Raw genomic sequence first — 23,078 nt, forward strand, 5'->3', positions numbered from 1 at the left:
CGCCAGTAGCTGCAACCCTAGAACCGTGCATCCTTGGGATAAACCCTTGCAGGAGAAACCCCCAAGGCGGCTACAACGCTGCTCTGTGGGACGAGGTAGTCGCCTCATTCCACGGTCTCCAGGCAAGCTCTGTACCATTCGACCCGGCGGTTTTGTCAAGTGGTCTCAGCCAGTGAGACAAATTGTCGAAGCCCGGTTGCGTTCCGGGCAGCAGAGTTCGGTCGTACGGGGGACAATCGAGGGCGCTGAGCCCGGATTGTCGAAGGCTCGCGAAGCCGGAATGTCGGGGTAAGGAGAAGCCGCAAACAACACGTAAGAAGTAGCGCCCGAAGGTGATGTCAAGAGCTCGCGAAGCTCAATGTCGTTGCAGGCACTCGTCACGAAGAAAGGTCAACTCTCTGAATCCCTTTCTTCAGGCAGCTGTTAGGGCCCCGCTAGCCCCACAGCTGCCTTTGCTGCCATTTTGGCCTGCAAAAGCTTTCTGCCCTAGCAGCGCGCTAACAGCGGGTGCCAGGAAAAAGTTTTTACAGGAGAGAGCTTATATCTCGATGGTATTGGGAGCAGGCAGTGTCGTGTAGGGTAGTCGAGGCGTCGTGCGTGGCAGTCTTTGGCTGACATGACGTCATGGTCGATAATAACAATTACCTTCTGCAAGCAAGTTAGTAACAGGTGTCCCGGTTAACTTACGTGAATGCATGTTTACTTCAAGGTTCGCTTTTAATGCACAAAGGCTCGTGCCGGACCGTGCATACCTCATTGATTCTTAACATGTGAATATTTGAGAACCGCCAGTCGCCAATGACACATTGCCTAACGAAGTTACTGCGCCAGTGAGGTATTTTTGCCTTTTTTACCTACTGGTTTGTCTAGATGGAATGGGATCATTGGGAGCGATGTGCTGTCGAAAGTGTGCGTCAACAAAGGGCTAGGGTATTTGCTTCGCTTAGTTGTCCTAATGTGGCCTAGATGATATTGCTCTTTCGTGGACGCTGATAGTGTTGTAATAGATCTTTAGATAAGTACGTCATCAGATTCCCACTTTCCTTTGTTAGTGCACTAACAAAGGAAAAGAACGATCGAAGTAGTGGTGTAGCATAGTCAGGAGGTGACATGATCATTGGCTGACATGATGCATGGCCTGTGATAAGCCAGGATATGAGGCAATTCCTGCATGGCTGCATCAACCAGATGCTTAAGCCGATCACCCGTTTCTGTCATGATATGCAAGCAATCCCGTGCTGCTTGGGAGATGTCATACCCTAAGTTTGATGACACGTGCCGACCCGGCTACCGTGAATTACCCCTCCTCCCATCGGTTGATAAAATTTCGTCTTCCTTATTTAGCCATGGTACTCTCGAGCGCCCCTCTCATGCTGCCATCAAACTCGCCACAGCGGGATTTTTCTCCTCCAGTGCTACACTGCTTTTTCACCTTGCGACATCTTAAATCGGAATTTTCTTACTTGAATCCCCGCGGCTCGACATTGCCGGAAAGTCTGAACCTGCATTTATCTCTCTTCCACCTCCCACCCCCCTCCACCTTTTTCTTTTTGCTCGTCGCGCGCATCTGATGAGGCAATGTCGACCATGGCCAGCATCACTCGACAAGTCCCTGGATTAAACTGTCCTGTTACAGCAGATACTTTTTGCAAGAGTCGTAAGATGCACGTCACTGTGATACCCAAGCGTTCAAGAAGGCGATTTAACCATAAGTATAGATATAATTGCAACACCGAGGACACTAGTCGCACATCGATCGAGGCTCACCTCCCAAACCTTCAGAAAATATTTGTCAATCACAAAGTCTATAAGAAGTTTGCAATTCACTCGAGACATGGGCATTTTAAGTTGGACGAAGATCGAATATTACTCGGAACGACTTCTACTGCACCTTTATGCCGTTGGACTCAACAACGGAGCATTGACGATGTTGACCCCGGTAACATTCACGGACACATCTTTGTAGTTCATGATGGCGAGCTTATCCCATATGAGTACCATGAGGGTTGTTATAAAGAAAATATTCCCGAAAGATTCCTCGATGATTTCATCAAATACATACTCATAAACTCGCTCTGTTCCGAGGTTGCTCTCCAAGTCCTACTCCCTGAGTTCCAAGATCAACTCATGTCAGAAATTGCCTTCGAGGATCAGACAATCATGGTGGATGCTGAATATCTGAACGGTTTGGAACCCGGAAATACTACTTGTTGGATATTTTCTCCTCGGGGGTACACGGCGGGGGAAACGCATGCCATGAATCCAAGTGGCCGCCATGAAAAATACAACGTGGGTGCACCTCTTCCAGATGGGGTGAAAGGCGTTTGTAGGACGCTCGTTGATCGAAACTTATTGCGCCCCAACTGCTTGACCGCTTAGTCGAAAGCATCCCTGTTTCATATTGTCAGGTTTGCTGTAACACCCAGATTGGCTTCACAGTACGTTGCTCGGCTACCTCAGTGCCTAACGTTCGTTCTGCCCATATTGTGAAGAAGGAACCTTTGGATGAGTCCGGGGCTGATTCCGAGGATGGATTTTTGGGAGGCCGCAGAACGGTCAGGATGATTGCGGTGACAAGATCAGATTTAAACACCAAGTCTATGAGACTCAATTTATGCAACTCGTAGACGTCTCCTTCCGGCTCCGGGTCTATACATTGGTAAGCACACCTCAACCAAGACATATTTTATACAGAGGGGGATCTCAATACATCTTACCTTTGGTTGATTGCTTGTCAATTTCTCTGTCATTCTTGTTATTTGGCTTGTCATTATGTTTTTCAACATCCTCTGATTGTGTCAGCCGCTGGTTGTTCTCTGAGATGGAACAGCCATGACCATGGCTAGGTTCTGGTCTCTGTCTCAAGGGACGCTCGGCAAATTCAGGTTTGACTTGTTCCCCGTCATCTCTACCATGCTTCCTGTTTGTTCGTGGCTCTGTTTCTGCAAGACCCTGCAACTGGTTCAAGCCTGGTTCTTTAGTTAATGATCAAGCAGCGTGCTGGTATCTCCTTACCGCTCTGCCAATCGGGATTCCCTGAAACACGTGTAATCATTTTTTGTAAAATCCCGTTTCGTATAGTCTTGTGACTGAAAACTACAGTCAAATGATAATACTTTGTAAGCGTCGGGTACAGAGTGACGATGGCATTGTAGATACTTATATCTATATCTTTTGCTTCTGGACACGATAGCCCAACTAGCACCGTGAGGTTGAAGTCGAATTCCTTCAACTTATCGATGACATATTGTCGTTTCCTGTTGCCTTTTTCATTGCCAAAAAGGAATTTCAGGTATGAATGTAAATTTTGGATGAGACTGCCACAACCTATGCCGCTTTCAATTGCCTTGATCGTACTTTTCCAGCCTCGAACAACATCTGCTTCAATGGATAACGAGCGCATCCGAGAGCAAATATTTTTCAAGTCCAAGTCTGAATTAAAATCCAGAACTCGATCTCGGGTCCAATCCTGAATTAAAATCAAAGAACTCGATTCTCGGGTATAATCCAGGAGCATCAAACAACCAGATTCTTGTTGAGACATGATAATAAGAGATTCGGCGGGTCCAGAAATTCAGCGGGACGGACGAGAAATCCAGCGGGATGAGAAATTCAGCGGGGCAAGATATTCAGCGGGACGAGAAATTCAGCGGGACGAGAAATTCAGCAGGATGAGAAATTCAGCGGGATGAGAAATTCGGCGGGTCAAGAAATTCAGCGGGGCAAGAAATTCAGCGGGACGAGAAATTCAGCGGGACGAGAAATTCAGCGGGACGAGAAATTCGGCGGGTCAAGAAATTCAGCGGGGCAAGAAATTCAGCGGGACGAGAAATTCAGCGGGACGAGAAATTCAGCGGGACGAGAAATTCGGCGGGTCAAGAAATTCAGCGGGGCAAGAAATTCAGCGGGGCAAGAAATTCAGCGGGACGAGAAATTCGGCGGACCTATTTAATCTTAGAACGTACCTCCGATCAGCCTAATGCAAATCGGGGACTAGCGCCCCCCACAACGAACTTCAAGGCGCGTAGTTCATGAGATCTTTGTTCAGGAACTCTAGATGTTTTCTATGTGTGGTATACTTATATTAACAATGAGGAGAAACAGATCAAGACAAGACCAGAAGCGTATTGTATGTAATTTAAGAGCCTCGGTAGAAGCAAAGGATATATACGGTAGCGTGAACCATCTTTTGGGCGCTCTCTCTAGATCCCTGCGAATGCAAGGTACGCAATGCAGGTTCGAGAAAGGGAAGTAGTTGCAGGGTACGAGAGAACGGAATGCAGCCATGGCTGGCTGGGATGGGGACGGGTTGGGATGATCCAACAGCCTCGTTTGAACAGAGCCGGGTTTGCTCGAGGGAGTGCGAATAGTATCTTCATGTCTGGTTATCGTAGCCTCACCGCTATGCAGGGGGCATGGCAGCCCTTTGAATACCGGTTGTCGAAAAAGCAAAGTTGGTCGCATGTGGCTAGAACTCTGAGAAAGCATTGTTGTCTTGCCCTCAAGCACCTCCTCAAGCACTTCCTCCTCAAGCACTTTCTCTAAGCACTTCCTCAAAGCACTTCCTCAAGCACTTCCTCAAGCACCTCCTCAAGCACTTCCTCAAGCACCTTCCTCAAGCACTTCCTCAAGCACTTCCTTCACGTAAGCACCCTGATAACCTAGGTCTAGCCCCAGCTACACCTATGCTATTAACAAATATCACCAATGAGCGCCCGACCCAAATTACTGTCACTGGCCCAGAGGACGCACATTTAGCTGTTGAGAGACAACCCGGGATCTGTAAATGGAACCATAAGGAACCGAAATCGGAATCAGACATAGGCAGGCATGTGCGCCAAGCTCATCATTTCAGTAGAGCCCGCAAGGCACAGGATGCAGAAATTTGCCCCCATTGCAAAAAATCGCATTCAAAAAAGAACCAGTGGAGATGCCGCCCGAAGACTGGAAAACAAGGAGAGCAATTCCCAGTTGCTAGCCAACCTTTAAATGCAACTTATCCCTACAATACCCCCCAAGAATATAAAGAATGGAAAAAGAAGGCTCTGGAAGATCTCAAGAGCAGATTCTGCGCTGGCGAAGAAGCAATCACCCATGGTGAACAAACTGCCAAGAATCTTTATTCTCATCTGGTTGGCGCTTCACACCCCAACACAGATGAAAGCCAAGGCGATATAGAAATCCGTTTTTGCACCAGCGATGAGGATTGCGAAAAGGCTGTGATCGATAGCAAGGTTCCAATCATCGCTGAAAATCAGCAGCCTCTTCAATGGAAATCAGACGAACTACCTATCAAAGAAACATTCGATCAGTGGAGACATGATGAAGATCTCATGGTATATGTGCAGCCCTCAAGCCGTCCCAGACTAAAAGAATCCTACGAAAAGCGCACGATAAGGGAGGTCGCTGAGAAATTTCTAACTGACGGGACGCCCAAGGACCCATGGAATTTGCTAGATTGTCGATGCCCGTTCCCAAACGTTCACCCGAAGTTCCTAGTATCCTATCACTGTCGATTGCTTCATTTCATTCAAGATGGTAGCCTTAAAAACAAATCCGCTCAAAGAGACGCTGCATCAACGGTTGAGGTGTGGCAGTATAAAATGTTTGAGAAAGGCATGCTTATAGGCCAGGCGGGGGCGAATTCCGACTTTCATATTGACAGCAACGGTTGGGGCACCTGGATCACAGTTCAGCAAGGGAAGTTGGGATTTTTGTTCATGGCTAATTTCTCGAAGGAAGACAGAGAGGCTTGGAGAAAGGACCGTGGGTATAATAACGGCAAAGTTCGGTACGTGGTTTTGAGACCAAAGCAGACCATCTGGTTCCCGCCCGGGACCGTACATGCTGTTGTTCGATTAGAAGTCACGGTTTCCATAACCGGCCACATTCTGAGATCGTGTGATATCACGATTTGGTTGGAGGTGTTGGAGACACAGCGCGACGACCCTAAGATAACCAACGAATATATGAAGGATGAAAACACTTTGCGTATGCTGGATAGCGCTCTTAATATAATTAAGAAACGAATACAGCATGGCGACGTTGATGCGATTGGAGGATCAGAAGAAACCAAAAGAAATGTAGCAACGATAGAGGTGAGATTGCATCCTGACTTGATGATGGGTGTTACTAACTTGAATGCAGATACTAATTAAGGTAATTGAGCGTAAAAAGAGGAATAAAAGAAAGAGAAGGTAAATAGAGAAGAGATGATGGGAATTCAAGGCCAAGTGCAATTGGTGAGGTTAGTGATTAGATTTAGGGCAATGTGAAGTCAAAAATTTGAGAAATGAAATTACTGAAGAACATTGAGCTGCGGATGGACAAGAGCAACAATAAGAAGTTCAAAGCGCGAATTGCCATTGGTACAGGCCAGGAGTCAACCTATTGGAAGCGACTACGGTCAAAAGTCTTGTTGTAATGGTGTACGAGATGGCATCAGAAGAGGCTCATGGACGATTGGTGCTGAACGTTCTTGTCTCTTGTATCTGTGTTCAGCAGATGACTTTTTGATAATACTCAGTGCATGTAGTACCTGGCAACGATTTGATTCAGCTACATGAACGTACTAGTATAGATACATGTTCTTATTTGGGAGAGCGAGAAGCTATTTCGCGCGATTATATATGCGCCGAAACAAATCTCCAACTTGAAGAAAACATACAAAGCGATTGCGTAGATCCAGAAGACGGAGTATCGAGTCTGGAGAATATTGATTCTTTTGTACCGTCTGCAATCACGTTAGATGGTTTCTTATAATACTTGCTGATATACTTGCGGGCAGAAAAGATCCAATAAGACTTGAAAGGCGATTTCTTTCTGACGTTCACCGAGTGTCGTCAACTGTGAATGATTAAGATCAATGTAAAAGTCAGAACGGGCTTGCCCACCTCATTATTGAAATTACTCCCAACCTCGTAGTCACTTGCTTCGGTATAAATATCACTTGTATCTTCGTCTAGACTCCCGACAAGGCCTACTTTTTCGAACAAATTTATAAAGATCATGATAGGATGCTATGTCAGTATGAGACGATTCCCATGTCTAATACATCAAGAGAGTAAGATAGATTCCGGGAGGAGGTAGCCACAGTTTTTTTTATTAAAAAAAGAAGCCGCTCTGTCAGAGGATCTTGGAAGGGGAAAAGCATCCAAGATTGTGCTAAACGTGGAATTGATATGATGGCCAGATTCATGTCCATCTCGCGTGGGGTTTACACCAACGTCTGAGATGTTGCTCAATCGAAATTGGCTAGTGCGTTTCGTCTACATGGTTGTTATCGTGGTGGACGCGTGCTAATGACAATTGCCCGCTAGCGAAAGATGTCAGGGACCAGCGGGGATGATCGGCCGTTACTCTTGAGATGACACTGTATACATGACGACCTGGAGGCAACACTATGCCGCTAACAGCCCCGTGCGCCAACCTTGTTCAGCATCCTGGGTGTGGCGAGATACGATCAAAGACCCCTGTCGCGCGGGTCCAAGCTTGGAGCTGAAATGGCATTCGAGGCACGAACGGCACATCCCACGCTTTTGTGGGTCCTGAAACGTCACCTTGCCTTATGGGGCAGAAGTGCGCGAGGTTAGATTTCGGACAAGCAACCAACAGCGCGCGGTCATGCTACATTCCATGGGTGCAGAGAGGAAAATCAAGATCATCCCCTTGATAACCATGATGTACGTAATTTCTGCAAACGAGGGGTCAATCTCGTCCCTCCGGTCTTCCGGGTTTGATGCAGAGCAGGGACTGACTTAAAATGCTGTGCAACCCGACAAGGCAGCCTGGTGGTTCGCCATGACGCAGCCCCTCTCCAAGTTCCACAAGTTCTCAGCCTGATTTCGAAATGAGTACTCTTTCACTTTCAGCCGGTACTGTCCATCATAGTTCTTCCCTTCCTCCTCCAAGCTCTTCTCGGCATTGCCCTCCTTGACCTGTCTAACGTTTGTCATCGCGAACTAGAGCCCCATCCTCCTGTCCAAGACTATCACCAACAGCAACAACAGCCTCAACACCCACCACAGCAGCAGCACGCGCAGCAGCATCCACGTCCGCCGCCATCGCCAGCGCATCCAACGGATTACCCATACCCGCCGTACGGCCCAAGAGATCCTCCCGTAAAACGGGGCCGTACTGAGGATGGACACCAACCTAACTCGACGGGCCATGCGTCTGAAGGGATGTTGTCAACACCACATCACCCGCCGACCTCGCTCCCACCACCTCCTCCGCCTCCTGGCACATACCTTGATAATCCACCGCGACACGTGAATTATGAAGACGCGCCTTCTATGCATCCGACACTGGGTGACTATCGTGCGCCCAGCTTCCTACCGGCTACTTCCGTACCCCATCAGACGCCCTATGAGCAACATGGAGGTTATCCTTCAATTCCTCACGAACCCTTCTATGATGTCTATTCGTCGTCTGGCCCGGCTAAGAAGAAGAACAATCGAGCTTCTCAGGTATAAGCCTCTTGAGAATTGGAAGAGCGCAAGTTCTAACTGGAGGCAGGCATGCGACAGCTGTCGGCATCTGAAGGCCAAGTGCGATGAAATGAAACCATGCAGAACTTGCAAGGAAAAGCGAGTGGATTGCAAATACCGCGACCCGGTGCCCAAAGCGTAGGTTTCATGAAACTTTTCATTGACTTGGAAGCAAAAACTAAGATGTTTAACAGGGCGGATAAGGCTCAAGCCGACATTCTAGAATGCCTCGGTTCGGCTCAGACTTCGCTGAACTCGATCATATCGCATCTAGGGGGATTTGACCAGAGATTGGTCCAGATTGAGTCCCTTTTGTCCAAGCGTATTGCGACATCAGCTCCCGAGACGGAACTGTCAGTGGAGGACGAATACAAGCGAGCGCCAGCATCGCCTTACGTTGCCAACAGCGGTTCTGTAGACCCGTACTATAATGGCGCCCATCGCGACCACCCATCGTCGGAGCCTATGCCACTGCGTATGATGGCTGAGGACGAGATGGAGGTAGAGCCAGGCCCACCCGTTCCCCCTGGTGAGCCCGCGATTCCCATCAATCATACGACTTTGGCAGGCCTGCTCTTGGAATGGCCTTCCATTCGGGAGCTTACAAAACATCACGTTGAGCGCGAAGGTGTTCGATACATTAGCGAATATCCCATCAGCCAAGAACAGAACAGAGGCGTTCTGATTGTTTATGGCCGAGGTGAAGATTCTCACCCATCGCGACGTATTCGAGAACCGACCGACTATGTTAACTTGGACATGGTGGACGATTCATCCAATATGGTTTCCCCTTCGCCAGCGACTGATTGGGGCCAGCTTGGTGGACTCAGCCCTCCTGATCAAGTGGAATACAAGGGAGGCGTTTTGGTTGATGGCAATCCCGATTTCTCTGAGACGAAAGTGTGGGCGTATGTGGAAAGTTTTAAGGAGAACATTCTCAACATGCACCCTATTATTCAACCTAAGCTTTTGGACTATTGGGTCAGACACTTTCTGGATAACCTCCCAGCATCACAGCCACGTTCAGCAAAACCACAAACATCAAAGCCCACCTTTGCCGTTGGAGGAGGCTCGCAGACGGAAGAAGTTGCAGGCTCAAAGAGAAAACGATCGCCGGGGCCGGATGGCTCCGAGCCACCACCACCCGCGCCATCTCGCACTGGTCGACCAGATCGGTCCATCCACACTGCTCTAGTTCTCACGGTTCTGGCTCTGGGTAAAGTTTGTCTTCGCCGCAATAATGTGCCCGATGTCGTCCATCCTACAGAGCCTCCTTCTCATGACAGCCCAGTCATTTGCAATGGAGCCATCCCACCAAGGGCCAATCGATGCTCTGGCCCAGAATATCCATCGCACTCGCACTCATCAGGTCTTCCCTCACCAAAGGCAGAAGCGGGCGAGAACCCTGACAACTGCCCATCAATTCGTGGCATGGGTGATTCCGGCGCTGGTCACATCCCCAAGAAAAACTGCGAGGTTATTCCTGGCTTAGAGTACTTTGCATATGCTACGGATATCCTTGGCAACCACACTGGCGCTTACAACAACATGAAGAATGTGTACGCCAACATCTTTGCTGGGTTATATCATGGCCAGCTGGGTAGACCAATGGAGAGTTTTGCTTTCATTTACATGGCCAGCCACAAGCTGCAGGCCATTATGCGACCGTAAGTGTTAAGGCCTTCAATAAAACACAGGTAATGAGTGACTAACAAGATGCCAGGAGCTTGGACAAAATGAGACGAATCAAGCGAAATAGCGAGCTCATTCAGGAAACCGAGTACAACCAACTTGCTCTCACATTCTGGACTTGCCTGCAGTTAGAAAGTGATCTTATTGCGGAGCTTCAACTCCCTCCATCGGGGTTGCTCTCGTACGAAGATGACATGCCGCACCCCAACATGAGTCTCTTGCAAGGTTTCGACCAGCGTATCCTGGACAGCTACCCAGGACAGCTATATCTGCGAACTCATCTCAACAGAATCCACCGAATGTTCTACGCCCCTGAGGATTCGGCTAAACCATGCAAGGATAAGTTCCGAAATGTCGACCTTGTTTCTGATGCTGTCTCGGGCATGCATTGGGTCGCTCCCAGCTTCGCATTCAGAGAGGATGATCCACCCGCAGACGATATTCTGGCTGCAAGACTGCGGGCAAAGTACTGGGGAGCTCAGGTTATCACTTACCGCCCATTCATCCGACAAATTCTGCAGTTCTCGCACTCCCTCAAGAACCATGCATCAAGCCCCAACTTTCCCAGCGTCAGCTCCGAGTTTCGACAGGATATCACTGCACCTGCCATTCACCCCAAAGCCAGAACGCATGGCGATATCGATCCTCAAGTTGTCGAGTTGGCCAAAAAGGGCATCAAGGCGCTTATCGAGAGCACCCGTGCCTTCCATGGTCTCGGAGACAAAAGGCCGATTATCACCCAATGTTTTCGGCACAGCTCACGCGTGTGTCCTCCCTCCTACGAACTGCCTGCACCTCAAACTGACCACGTTCTAGGCAATGGGGCAACCTCTTAATCTTATCAGCTGCATTCCGTGACCGAATCCTTCGCACTTACGTGGATGAAGAACTCCTCCGAACACTGTTCCACAAGACGATCCAGTTCTTGCGACAGTCGGCAACAGCAACGAGCGCACTTCTAACGGACATGCATATTCTAGAAGGCCTGCAGAGAGATCTTTTCAGCTATGATCCTCGGCCCAACTCGAGCTTCTCGAGCGGCACAAGCACACCTGGCTGCCATACTCCAAGGCCTGTTCTCATGGCTGCGCAGCCTCCGATGCCTCATCAAATGTGCGTCCAAGGGCATCTACGATCCATGCCTCACCATTTGCAGATAAACACATCGCACCGGCAGTGATAGGGTCGAAGATGTTTCCCACCGGGACTTGGAGATCAGTCCTGATGACTCTCACTATCATTTTATCATAATCATCGTCATGGCATGGCATTTTGGAACTGATTCATACGCGCCATAAGAGACCACGAAGGAGTGTCATTGCTCTGAATGGTGTCTTCTGTTTCCACCAAATTTAGAACGGATCAAGGGGTCATCGCATGGCACTTGCTATTTTCTTTCCTTCTCTTTCTTATCAAGGTAATTTCGCGCTTCTATACTTAGAATGAATGCTGAATCTTTTTTCTCTCTATATATAAATATGAATATGCGCCTCCTGAAAACGGACAAGCCGTCCATCCGGTTGCATTGATCCTCACACCGTGTCCGTCAGGTCGGCCCCAACAGCCAAGACATGACAAAATAGCACTGCAAAACACATTGAAGTCACACCCAGTCCGCGCGTGAATGCCATACACTGACTTGGCCGAGGAGCTTTCGACACAGTCTCAAGCAGACTGCGTGCAAGGTCGGCATAGATGCAGCTTACAATATGTACATTCCCAAATCATCCAATGAGGACCAGAGCGACAGTGTTGGCAAATCCACTGGACCAGAGTATTGTCTGATTTGATCATTCGAAACTGGTGGGCACAAGCGTTGGCCATGTTGTCGGCAGAAGCAATGTCTTGTGTGTCTTCTAAAGGAGGTTTATAATGCTAAGGAGAAGATATTTGGCAATGTGGAAGCCGTTCAAGTTCAGGTGTGGCCGAATATCTTTGTGCTGCGGGAATAAGATTAGCCTCCAGTACAGAACATTACTCGTCATACTCACATAAGGTGATGCAGGAGGCAACGTGATAGTGACCTTAGGAGAAGCTTCTTGACACTTCCCCGATAGTGTGATAAAATATGTAAGGGAGTCGTTGATTCCTCAGTATTAAAGCAAGTCATCAGGAGGTTGTACAGATGGGATTGAATGAGAGGAAGACCGAAGTCCGGAAGGTATGATGCAAGCATCTCTGAAGAAGTGATCAAGTATAAGGGGGATTCACAATATTTTATACGAATCAAAAAGACAAGCGATTCCGAACAAGCATCAAGGTTCAACGTTGTTGTCTTCAGGCGGAGTCGTAATACAGAGTCTGGTGATATGTCATTGGTGAAAGTCGTCGAGCGGTAACCAGGGTCGCTAGGAACGAGGATCGAGCAACAAGGCGGTAATGTTGAAAAGGGGGTGCCAATGACGAATCGATCATCACGGGAAGGAAAGGAGGAGAGAGAAACGAATAGAACAAGCAAGGTTGATCTCGAGTCAAGGATTAGGGTGAAAGCGACGGGCAGTAAGACCAGGCCATGGATGTTTGGATGGATGGAAGGACAAGGATGATACTGAAGTCTACGTTTGACTTTTGGAATGAGCTATTAGAGCCCTAAATGCTTTGACTGTTGTGGCAGCCAAGACTAATGACACAGTCATCTCACGACAACATGAGGCGTTCATGATCGTCCATGTGAAAACACCAAGCCTTGAAATTTTGTCAATGCTATTTGAGTTCCTCAGTAATTGTCCACTTCCAATAAAGCCAAGAGCAGCGCATCGATGAAATTGCCCGCCGTATTGATCAGTCATAAAAACCTCTATTGCCTGTTCATCTAAAGCGTGTTGTTGCTTCTCGTCTCTTACGGTGGCATATTAGTACCCCCCACCAACTTTCGTGAGCTCAGTTCACCCGCTTACACGACTTGAAAGCACGGTGCACCGGGGCTCCACAATACACCTTAGGGGTTGCTGCTCTGTTCAATGTGGATGCAACGGCCAATTGATCAATGCATGTGAGCGCTGTCGCGGCTCTCAACACTCGCGCTCCGCTCGATCTCTTTGCACAGCCAGGATAATTCATCGGGGAAGTGGTCGACCCATCCGTCGCCGCCGGCTGGTTCCTACACGCCGGCGGGTGGTTCCCCTTTGTGGGGACCACCGGCCGATCCTTCAGCTGAAGGCCGGATTCGGGGTCGCGCCGTAAGATGATACGTCAATTCCGCCCCTGTCAGTACTCATACTGTACCCCTCTCCTATAACCCCACGTACCCTTTTAGGTGTGTGTAGATGCCCCGCGTGTACCTGCGCATTACGGGTGACAGATCTCTGGTCAAACAATGACGGGGTGTTCCTTTGTCTTTTGATCACGTGTATTTGAATAGTATGGCGCGATAGATAGACAATTGAGCACCGGAGTTACTCATCAACTGTCAACTGAGATCCAGCAGGGCCATGTGGTGTTGAAGCTCAGAAGTTGATCACATAATGGGTTACCCTGCAGTAGCTCACGTGCACTAGCATGGAGGGCTAGGGTATAGGGATTGGAGATCTTACCCTACATACGAGATACTGCGCGCTTGTCGATGTATCAGAAGAGTCACAGGTGATTGGCCTTAAATGAATTAGTCTGGTGGTACCATTTCTTTCTTTGAAGAGCCTATTCTCAAGGGCGTAGCGTAGCATGTGTGAAGTGGAACACGCAGAGATGAGCCTGCATTATGGGCCCGGAGAGTAACCAGAGGAGAATTAATTTGCGCAGCGGCGCAGGATACGCAATTAGGAAGGTTCGGTCAATTCAACTCTCCCAAACCTGGTGGTTCGTCCAGCGACCAACGCTTGAAAGCGAGCCAACCGTTTGACGCAAGTCGCTCTCGAGCCGCCAAACCGGTGGACAAGACTCTCAGCCTCGATGCCTTGTTTTCGTTATCTTTTCAACCTCAAGTCATTTCATTACTGTACAACTCCGAAAGATGATCCATTTTTTTACTTGAAAGTTCAAGGTTGGTCGTCTTTGAATTGAGCATCGTACGGCAGTCGTCGTCTACCTGAATCTGTCATCGTACAATTCCGTTTCCGCCCGGACGATCTTCTGTCGGACTAGCTAGAGCTACCCTGCCTTTTCCGTCTCGAATACTCGCCACTGAAACTCTTATTACCACCCAAAGACCCTTCGGCCATGTGCTACTTTGAGCAGACTCGCTGGGCATGCGGCTACTGGCGTTGGGGCCACTATCGACAACTGTGCAACAAAGAATACCGCATGGGCGAAACGTGCGGCCTGAAGCTTGTCTACGAAACCAAGACCGAGAAAGATGTGTGCAAAATCTGCCACGACACAGAGAAGAAGCAGCGCCGGTATGACAAGATGTGTCGAGACATTCAGCGCTGGCAGAGGGAGGGCAACCGAAATGCCACCATCGAGCGGACGTGCGGTGAGATGCAAGAAGCACCTGGTCAAATCTATCGTATGAGAGAGGAGCATGATCACAGGCTACAATTTCTTGGCCAGGTGAGTTTGAAACATGATTCTCCTTTCCTTTATGTCTATGCGCATTGAGTGAAGGGCCGCACGCAATAAGGAGAGACTGAGGTAAGGGGCAGAGCTGGACAAAGCGCACAAAGGCAGAAAGAGACCCAATGAAAGGGAAAATAGTGACGGGAAGGCAAAACATGAGTTTGAGAGGCCTGTGCGTGGATTGGAATCGTGTTGCTGTGCTTCCTACATATGCCGTGGGCTATGGGTGTCGGAGGATGGGCATCATGGGCGACGAGACAGAGAACATGAATGGCTAACCCATCATTGCAGTAAAGTAGCGAGATGCCAGTACCACGGCTATGGCAAGTCGAAGCGCTTGCAACACAGCCCGCATCAAATGTTGAATGACCGGGCGTTGGTAAATGGGTCAAGTTAGCATCCTGGAGCTGAAGTGCATGTCAGGCCAGGTCCGAATGTGAATTCATTTGTCTTGTAAGGCTATCGAACTAAAGTTGAACACACACTATTTTGGTAACAGAGCCACTGCGTCGGAGCTGGTAAGATGGCAAACCAAAATCCTCCAAGGGCACGCTGGCTACATGGCGATGCCTGGATGAGCCACCTTGGCTTCACTGTCACCGAGGCTGTTGCCAATGTACTGCTACAGTCGACAGGATTGGCCGTCTCTAGTTAGCATGTCAATTGTAGAGTCGATCAATGACATCCTGGCGTCGTCGAGTTGCGAAGCAGATTGGGAAAGGCCGAGTAACAACTCACGCCCCTTGGAACGAGCTTGAGATGGATTCAAGTCCTTGCAGCTTGATGACCGCGCTATAAAATATCAAGGCTCAGCGGCGAGGCCAGATTATTCAAGACTTGGTATGTGAAACGGGCCTTGACACGTGGCTTATCGCATGATGTATTGCGCTGGCCTTTTATCCATGCGGTCTTGTCATGTTGTTCTCCAAATACGCAAAGTTTCCCGCTGTGCTGACTCCTTGATTGCTTCTGTGTGATAAAACTTGACCATGCCTGGTATTAACCGTACTGGGAATGACTGCCGATCGTGACAGCCGGCAGAAGAGCTGGGTTCCGGTGAATGTCGGGAATGTTGACCAATTTCGCGGCCAAGCGAAGGTCTGTACCTGGGCTGCACGAGAGAGGCGCATTGCATATGCACAATTGAGCGCCAATGCAAAATGATACGTGCAGGTACAAGCGTTGAGTGGATTACTTCCGTGTCCCCCTGGCCCATGTCGCGCGTAGAAAAAGAGTAGCGTGACGTTCTGGAGGGCGTCTGCGGATGTACCGATTGGACCCCATATCAATTACGACCCTTCAAAAAGACCCCAGCACCAACACGAATAAGCAACGACAAGCTTCCCTGTTTTCGGGGGGTAAAGCGGGAGAGAAAAGAGACAACTCTAGTGGCTTGGACTTGACAAGGATCAGCTGTTGTGGCCGCGCTGTTCGCGAGCGTGTCTTGCGCAAGACAGGAGCTTGCTTGGTAAGGGGACAGGAGGTTTCTTGAATCCCGTGAGACATTTAAAGACTGGGCTCCCCAGCAAAGGAATACATGTTTTATTACTAACGCACCCTCTCATCTTCTTGGTGGTGTTGAAATCTTTATATTCTTCGTTGTAATTGTTTCACCTCGACATTTCAGCTTCACGTCCCGTTCAACGGTGAATTCCTGGGCATTTCACTATTTGTTTTAATTCATACGCATCGGACTTCGGGTATCATCATCTCAACATGGCTCCACCGCGAGAAACCGACTTTCGTGACATGGCTATGGATGCGCTTAAGAATCTCGTCAACAATGTCCCGGACTGGTTGCAGAAACTTGACGACCTCAGCGGCCAAATTGACCGACGCCAGGCAGAGCTGGCCGCTGCTGATGTAGCAGAGGGCAAGAATGCAGAGACAAAGTCACTTCGCAACAAAGGCTCCACCGAGTCACTCAAGCCTAGAGATGGCCCTCCAGTAATCCACACCGAGGCTCCGGCGAACGAAGACATCATCGAAGACGGCGCCGGCGAAAACACAGCGGAGACACCAGGCAAGCCAGAGGCATTTCGGGTACATACTCCAAGCCCCGCCTCCATCCATAAACAGAAAACAATTCTCAGAGCGCAGCGAGACAGAGCAAAATATACAGTCACTAAGAAGCCCAAGCCGCAATCTATGAACTCCGACAAGGATTTTCCCGAATTTTACCGAACGCAAAGCACGATGACTGTCTACTACGACGATTATGTACAAACAGCCTTTGACGATCTTGTGGTGTACGCCTCAAAGATTATGGAGGCGATGCGCAAGGCCAGGTGGGCGGCACGAATGGCTCAGATCAAGAGATTGACCGAGCAGGGCGTGTCAAAGGATGAGAACAACGATGATAAGCCCCCTTCATCCGGCTTTGACGATCAACTGCCTGACGTATACGATAAGCTGAACAAGGGCCTCAAATTCGTGCAGAGGGTATGTGAGCATGGTGCCCTGCAGTTCCTTCTCGACAGCGACTGCAATAATGAGATCAGAAAGGTGCGGAAGAAACTGACTAAGATCCTCTCGATGGCTCAGGCCGAGAAGGAACGCGTCGAGCCTGGAGAGCCCGAATTGGCCAAGGAAACAGGCGAGAGAGTTCAGGTCCCTACGGGACAACCCATTGTCATATGTTGCGACAACGTCGCTGACCCGAAGGAAAGCAAACCAACATCCACAGAGGAGCAGAACGATTTGGAGAACAAATTGGAGTTCATGGCGCCTATGTATATGGTGTCAAAATATAATGGAAGCGACGAGGGCATCGATGTCGAGATGGAGCCTCCCAAATTACAGTATCGATCAACCCCGGCGATGCACAGTCCCAAACCATAGAGTAGTGTTTCTGCTTCTTTGCTTTTAGAGTTGCGAGTAGGATGTACTATAGAATTATTGATTCGATCTGTTCGCGACTATCCTCATCGTGATTGCAACTCCATTGATGAAATGCGTCTCCGCAAAATAATGTGCAAATGCTGGTATGAGCTATGGAAGTTATAGAAGGGGAGATCCTGTTTCATTCTATCTCTTTGGGCTGCTGTACGCTTGATGAAGCTTACTTCTTGCCAGCATCAAAAGGAGATTCGAGTTGCGGTAAAGCCATGGCCCTTCTAAGGCATCCGCCCTCTTTAGATGAAGTGCCAATCTCAAATACGGGATTGTTGAATGGGAACGATAGGCATGCTACTGCCCAGGTGTCACATACAAATGTGAATTTTGTCAAAAAGAACACTGCGAAAAGTTGAGATCTTTGACTCATACCCAAGGCCACTAGCCTTGAACTGACGTAGGAATACCCTTTGGAGTACGGCATCCAATTTTAGAACCTTGATACCTTGCCGGCGTTGGCCAGAGGGGAGAGCAAAGGAATGCATTCCTGTTTTTACAAGAGAAAGAAACAACAATGTTTCATGGGATATCTGTCTTGCCTGAAAGCGCCTTACCCTAGGCCTTTCTGAAGAGACTCCTTGCATTTCTCCTCAAGTCATTCTAGTAGCGCTTTACTTTGCCCATGTTATTCGATGTAAATATGTATTACATATCTCCTCTTCAGTGGGAGAGGTCTGAAAGATTCTTCGTCCCAAAAATTCCGAGGTAGAGCAAGGAGTTGGCAGGAAAGAAGGAGTTCTCACGAAAGATGTCGGTTGCCCCGCACCAGCTAGACTTGTTCTCATTGGCTAGGTTGTCGGCTACACTATTCCGATATAGGTTAAGCTTGAAGAAAGATGGCGCTTAATACGCACTGTCATAGGGCCCCCAGAACAACAACAACAACAAAGCAGAGCCTCATCCGAAGAGTCTCACGTTCTCAGCCTACTGACCGTAACGAAAGACAGGAGATGTAACACCAATCACTCGAACACTAAAAGGTCCGAATCCCCCTTTCGCATTCCTCTCACTCATCGGACAGGTAGAGTCTCCCAAATATTACGCATTGCCCCGCGAAAGATGAATACACTATCATCCCCGCTGCTTCTTTGCGCCAACAGCTTACCGCGCTCGCGTCGCAAGCCTCAACCGACTCGACTTGGTAGCTACTAAGTGCTGACATCACAGGTATCTTGAGTATTGCTCCCGAATACTGCCCATCGATCTATACAAAAAAGCAGGAGTCGGAATACGAACCAATACTGGCATGTTGATTACCTCGACTTGCTTGCATGTATTTGCTACGGTTTTTGAGTCGTACTCCTGCCCAATTACCTCTATAATACCTCTCTTATCGAATTCTCCCGTGATTTGAGAAACCGCCTCAACCCGAGAAATGATACATACGATCTGGATGATATGGATTCTCCAAGCCCCGAACTCAAACCTATATGTCCAAAACTCAATCTATCTCGATCTCCTTCTCCAGATATACCTAGAGATCAAATCGGTCCCAATGGCACGTCTCAAGCAACTGGTGGAGTTGGTATGTTGCTCCGACATCTCGGTAATGGATGGAATCCCCCTGAAATATCTCTCGAAGCTGCTCGTGAAAGTCTTCTACGCGACGAAGACTCACTAAGCGAAGAGCCGCGGCGAGAAGGGGCCGTCGACGGCAACCTCGCTTCAGGCGCACTCCTGATCAAGGACCCGTTTGTGTCGCGATATATCTCCGGTAACACAGTCACATCACCACGAATACCTTCGTCTAACGAATCCTTGTCGCCGCTATATCATGGGGTTCGCGCCCCAGCAGGCGAGCCTCCATCACAATCTCTCCCGTCTTTTCGTTCGACATTTGGTGAGCTCCACGACTTACCCCCAGAGCGCCTATCCGAACAAGATCTTGGTCGTGCTCGCCCAGGCCCATCCTCGACCTTCCCAAATTCGCGAGCTGGAAGTCTAGGACATAAGACTACCAATCTCCCATCGTCACCCCATTCACCACCAGATGGATATCGAGCATCTTTACCATGCTCTACGGCAGGTATGAGTTGGCACCATTGCCCAGTAAATGGCAATCACCCTCGCGCTCCAACAGCATATAGTAGTAGCAATTCTGGCGAGTCTCCGAACACCGATCATACCAATTCTACACCCGCCATATCAACCCGGGTCAACTCAACCTCAGTTGCTGATCGGATGAGCATTGATGGAATTGCCGGCTCGTATACATGTACAGTCCATGGATGCAATGCGGCACCGTTTCAGACACAGTATCTTCTCAACTCTCACATGAACGTACACTCATCCATACGTCCACACTATTGTCCAGTCAAAGGGTGTCCGAGAAGTGAAGGGGGGAAGGGCTTCAAGCGAAAGAATGAAATGATAAGACATGGCCTGGTTCATGATTCCCCAGGCTACGTCTGCCCTTTTTGCCCTGATAGGGAACACAAATATCCACGTCCAGATAATCTTCAGCGGTATGTGAATTTGCTAGGCCATATCGGTGCTACAGCTAGATATGACCCTCGAACTCAAGTAATGATGCTGACTGCTCCTAGACACGTCCGTGTTCATCATATAGACAAAGACAAGGACGACCCGCAACTGAGAGATGTACTTGCTCAGCGACCAGATGGACCCAATCGTGATCGACGAAGTCGCAACCCACCGTCATGAATGAATGCTATGGGGATGCGAAGTGGGTTTATAAGAGAAAATGATGAATAAGCAAGAGTAACGACTTACGCCAAACTGAATTGATGAGATGCGCTCTTTGTTTAGCATTATGTGTACGAGTACCTGGCGATCGACGGGTAAGGTGACGACGGGCTTCTCATGTTGTCAACGGTCACTGATTAAGCGGACTGAAGATCTGGAGGGACAGAAAAGACGTCCGGATCTCAAATACCCGGTTGTGTTATATTTCACCAACCTTTTGTGTCTAACGAGTATACTATTTGCGTCGGGGTGGCGTTGGCGAGCGAGCGTACACCTAATTCAATTTTTGATATGCAATTTTTGATATGCAATTTTTGATATGCAACCCCATAATGCTCGCATGATCTTCCTCTCATTGCTGAAGGTAAAACGAGAGGTTGTGCAGAAGATTTAGGATCCGATGATCCCATGCAGGTTCTGTCGTATCCTGTGGTGGTACTAAGTCTCAGGGTAACAAATACACGACAGGATGAAGTTCATAGCAAAGAGAAAAGAATAAAGAACACTTAGCCCATTGGACCTTAGTAGACGGGTTACGATTCTGCCTTGCTACTTGAAGAGCTGTGGCCACGTCTCCTGATGTCTACGTGGCTCTAATGTATGCTGAAACCATCGGTTGGATGGCTAATTGGTTGATCCAGAACAGGATGTCCCAATTTACGGCGTACCAGAGTATATGTAAGAACAGAATCTCTCTCAATTTCTACTACTCTACAGCGGCTATTCGTTTTTATTCATGCGCCAGGCGCAGACTCTGGTGGCTGTGACATTCTACGTTCCTGCTCTGCGTTACTCGAACAGATACCGCGTCCTTGGGGTGGTGGATATCTTCAGCTAGCGCTTGATACATCTCGAGTAGCGTCTCACAACTCAATTTGCGTTACTAACCCTCTGGATCTTCCAACCTCGTGGCCTGGCCACCCGTATTGGCTTTGCGATGCATCCTAGCTAGGGGCCAGGGGAATTCTCTGACAGCTTTATTACCCTCCATTTCCGACAAGAGATACTTGGGAAGCAGCATCCCAATACCGTCAGTAGCATAGCGAATGAAGCCGCTGGCGGTCACGCGGGCCCATGAATCGGAGACGGAGGTAAACTGCGGGATAGATCGTTACGGGAAGTTATGCATGCGGAGGTCAGGCGCTTTTACAAATGAAGATCTCACAAGGTTAAAGGCTTCAGGTGATCTCTGCATCTGCGTGAGGGCCTATAACTGCTGTGCTGTACACCGAAATAGCTACCATAGCAATTAATAAGTATTCGTGAAAGGACTGCATTATGTAGTTGGCTATTCTCAATTTAGACAACAGGCAACACTGAACCTGGTGGTGAAGAAGGAAAGAGAATAAAATGAGACAACATTACAAAATGTGATAAATTCGTCTTGGCCCAACGGAGGCATCTTCCAAAAGTCCCATACGTTCGTCACCAAAGCCATGCCAAAAGCCTGAACACTCCGGTATTCCAAGGCGCTGAGGACACTAGCCTTCGTAACTGTAATGCACTGAAAATCTCAAACATCAAATTCCATCGCATCAAGGCCTGCGGTGAGTGTCCCTTGTTGCCCACCCAGTCTCTGGAACTCGAGGCTGAACGGGAACCCACTGACCAGTTCGCAGATCCTGCTCTTGAACACCTGGCCCGGGGGGTGGGCCAGTAGGAGGTCGACCTTCCGTTACTCTCAGCGGCGGCAGCCTTTCGCCGCTCGCTGAGGATGCCGTAGATGATGGCCGTGATGGCCCGCTATAACCTGGCATGGGCATTGGAGGTAGTGCACTGGAAGATGCACTCGGGTGGCCGCTCGCAGGGGACCCGTATGGTGGAAGCGAATATTCAGGATGGTCATCGGTTCGACGGCGTTGGGTTGGTCTTTCTTTGGATAGTACATCACCGTAACTCATGGACCCAGATGGCCCTGATGCTAACGACCCGGTCTCAGCGTAAGAATTGCTTGTCGAAATAGTAGGACTAGGAGGTCCGGCAGCAAGGCCACTTATTGATGGCGTTTGTGCGACAATGTCTCGTAAACGGTTACGGTCTTCGCGGTAGAAGTCCCGTTGTTGAATCAGCTCCTCAATCCTCATTTCCATATGGCGCCTTTCATTCCGAAGCTCTTGTAATTGTTTTGTATTCTCTTCCTGCATAATCTTCTTCTTCCTTCTATGTCTGGTCGATGCCTTTGCATTTCTCTGTCTCTTCTCGTTTGCCTTCTTGGACGCCTGGGAAAAGTCCATATGGACGGGGATGGGTGTCTCGCTTCCCGGAAGCGCCATGAAGGCTTGCTGTTCCTCAACACCGAAAAGGGATCCCCACATACCAGGCCTTGGTAGTGTTTCTGACCATGACGAGATAGTTTCACTCGTGGGACGGGGGAGTGGCCAACCAGCCTGTATGTTAGGAGAATGTGAAGCTTGAAGGTGCGCCGGAGGTGGTTGCAGGCGACCTGGCGCATGACTTGTAGGTAAAGTGAAGAGGGGAGCTTGTGTTCCGTGGGGAGCAGTTAGCGCCCGTGAACGCAATCTACCAGGATCAGATATCGCTGAGGAAGGCCCAGTCGATAATCCAATTGGAGGATGTAGATTGGGATACTGGGGCCAGACGTCTTCGATCGTCCCATCCTCCAAGAGCCGTTTAGCAGGCACCGCCTGCCCAGGAGCTGTACCTGAGAGATCTGTTGGCATATACGGGCTTTGTGGACATGTTGATGCTCTAGGAGAGGGCTCGGATGTTAAGCTGGGTGGTTGGGTCGCTGGGGACGAAGATGTGTTTCCGTCAAAGGCCGGCGAGTTTAGAATATTTTGA

At 49.0% G+C, this 23,078-nt stretch overlaps 6 protein-coding genes across 10 annotated transcripts; 5 read left to right on the forward strand and 1 right to left on the reverse strand.

Annotated features, from left to right (window-relative positions):
• Positions 1-4,216: 4,216 nt before the first annotated feature.
• On the forward strand, positions 4,217-6,154 carry FOXG_16082 (uncharacterized protein; the record flags this gene model as incomplete). The annotated part of the gene is made up of 4 exons (XM_018396167.1): positions 4,217-4,223; positions 4,507-4,644; positions 5,020-5,791; positions 6,148-6,154. 4 exons carry the CDS (start codon positions 4,217-4,219, stop codon positions 6,152-6,154), a joined length of 924 nt encoding a protein of 307 aa, XP_018256618.1.
• A 1,415-nt stretch (positions 6,155-7,569) lies between these two features.
• FOXG_16083 (uncharacterized protein) lies at positions 7,570-12,272 on the forward strand (the record flags this gene model as incomplete). 3 transcript variants are annotated; one of them, XM_018396168.1, is made up of 6 exons in its annotated part: positions 7,829-7,874; positions 7,966-8,468; positions 8,518-8,627; positions 8,684-10,156; positions 10,213-10,947; positions 10,998-12,272. In XM_018396168.1, exons 1-6 carry the CDS (start codon positions 7,850-7,852, stop codon positions 11,359-11,361), a joined length of 3,210 nt encoding a protein of 1,069 aa, XP_018256619.1. In that variant the 5' UTR covers positions 7,829-7,849. The 3 variants fall into 3 exon arrangements, with proteins under 3 accessions (XP_018256621.1, XP_018256620.1, XP_018256619.1); XM_018396170.1 differs by having other exon boundaries at positions 7,570-7,874; positions 7,966-8,627; positions 10,998-11,689; XM_018396169.1 differs by having other exon boundaries at positions 7,570-8,468; positions 10,998-11,361.
• A 1,741-nt stretch (positions 12,273-14,013) lies between these two features.
• On the forward strand, positions 14,014-15,512 carry FOXG_16084 (uncharacterized protein). The gene is made up of 2 exons (XM_018396171.1): positions 14,014-14,669; positions 14,967-15,512. Exons 1-2 carry the CDS (start codon positions 14,337-14,339, stop codon positions 14,967-14,969), a joined length of 336 nt encoding a protein of 111 aa, XP_018256622.1. The 5' UTR covers positions 14,014-14,336; the 3' UTR covers positions 14,970-15,512.
• A 715-nt stretch (positions 15,513-16,227) lies between these two features.
• Positions 16,228-17,554, forward strand: FOXG_16085 (uncharacterized protein). Its single transcript, XM_018396172.1, has one exon. The coding sequence runs from the start codon at positions 16,392-16,394 to the stop codon at positions 17,514-17,516; it is 1,125 nt and encodes a 374-aa protein (XP_018256623.1). The 5' UTR covers positions 16,228-16,391; the 3' UTR covers positions 17,517-17,554.
• Positions 17,555-18,465: 911 nt separating this feature from the next.
• On the forward strand, positions 18,466-20,587 carry FOXG_22293 (uncharacterized protein). 3 transcript variants are annotated; one of them, XM_018402685.1, is made up of 3 exons: positions 18,469-18,591; positions 18,738-20,035; positions 20,117-20,587. In XM_018402685.1, the coding sequence occupies exons 2-3, from the start codon at positions 18,969-18,971 to the stop codon at positions 20,232-20,234; spliced, it is 1,185 nt and encodes a 394-aa protein (XP_018256625.1). In that variant the 5' UTR covers positions 18,469-18,591; positions 18,738-18,968; the 3' UTR covers positions 20,235-20,587. The 3 variants fall into 3 exon arrangements, with proteins under 3 accessions (XP_018256624.1, XP_018256625.1, XP_018256626.1); XM_018402686.1 differs by having other exon boundaries at positions 18,469-18,550; XM_018402684.1 differs by having other exon boundaries at positions 18,466-20,035.
• Positions 20,588-21,811: 1,224 nt separating this feature from the next.
• FOXG_16086 (uncharacterized protein) lies at positions 21,812-23,078 on the reverse strand (the record flags this gene model as incomplete). The annotated part of the gene is made up of 1 exon (XM_018396173.1): positions 21,812-23,078. Exon 1 carries the CDS (start codon positions 22,955-22,957, stop codon positions 21,812-21,814), a length of 1,146 nt encoding a protein of 381 aa, XP_018256627.1. The 5' UTR covers positions 22,958-23,078.

The sequence above is a fragment of the Fusarium oxysporum genome, chromosome 3 (genome assembly GCF_000149955.1).
Source record: "Fusarium oxysporum f. sp. lycopersici 4287 chromosome 3, whole genome shotgun sequence".
Lineage (NCBI taxonomy): Eukaryota > Fungi > Ascomycota > Sordariomycetes > Hypocreales > Nectriaceae > Fusarium > Fusarium oxysporum.

Bases quoted from the DNA above. Each gene is read 5' to 3' on its own strand.
- FOXG_16084 (XM_018396171.1), top strand. From the start codon at position 14,337: ATGTGCTACTTTGAGCAGACTCGCTGGGCATGCGGCTACTGGCGTTGG.
- FOXG_16085 (XM_018396172.1), top strand. From the start codon at position 16,392: ATGGCTCCACCGCGAGAAACCGACTTTCGTGACATGGCTATGGATGCG.
- FOXG_22293 (XM_018402684.1), top strand. From the start codon at position 18,969: ATGGATTCTCCAAGCCCCGAACTCAAACCTATATGTCCAAAACTCAAT. The intron at 20,036-20,116 runs GTATGTGAATTT...GACTGCTCCTAG, and splicing joins CGTCCAGATAATCTTCAGCG to ACACGTCCGTGTTCATCATA.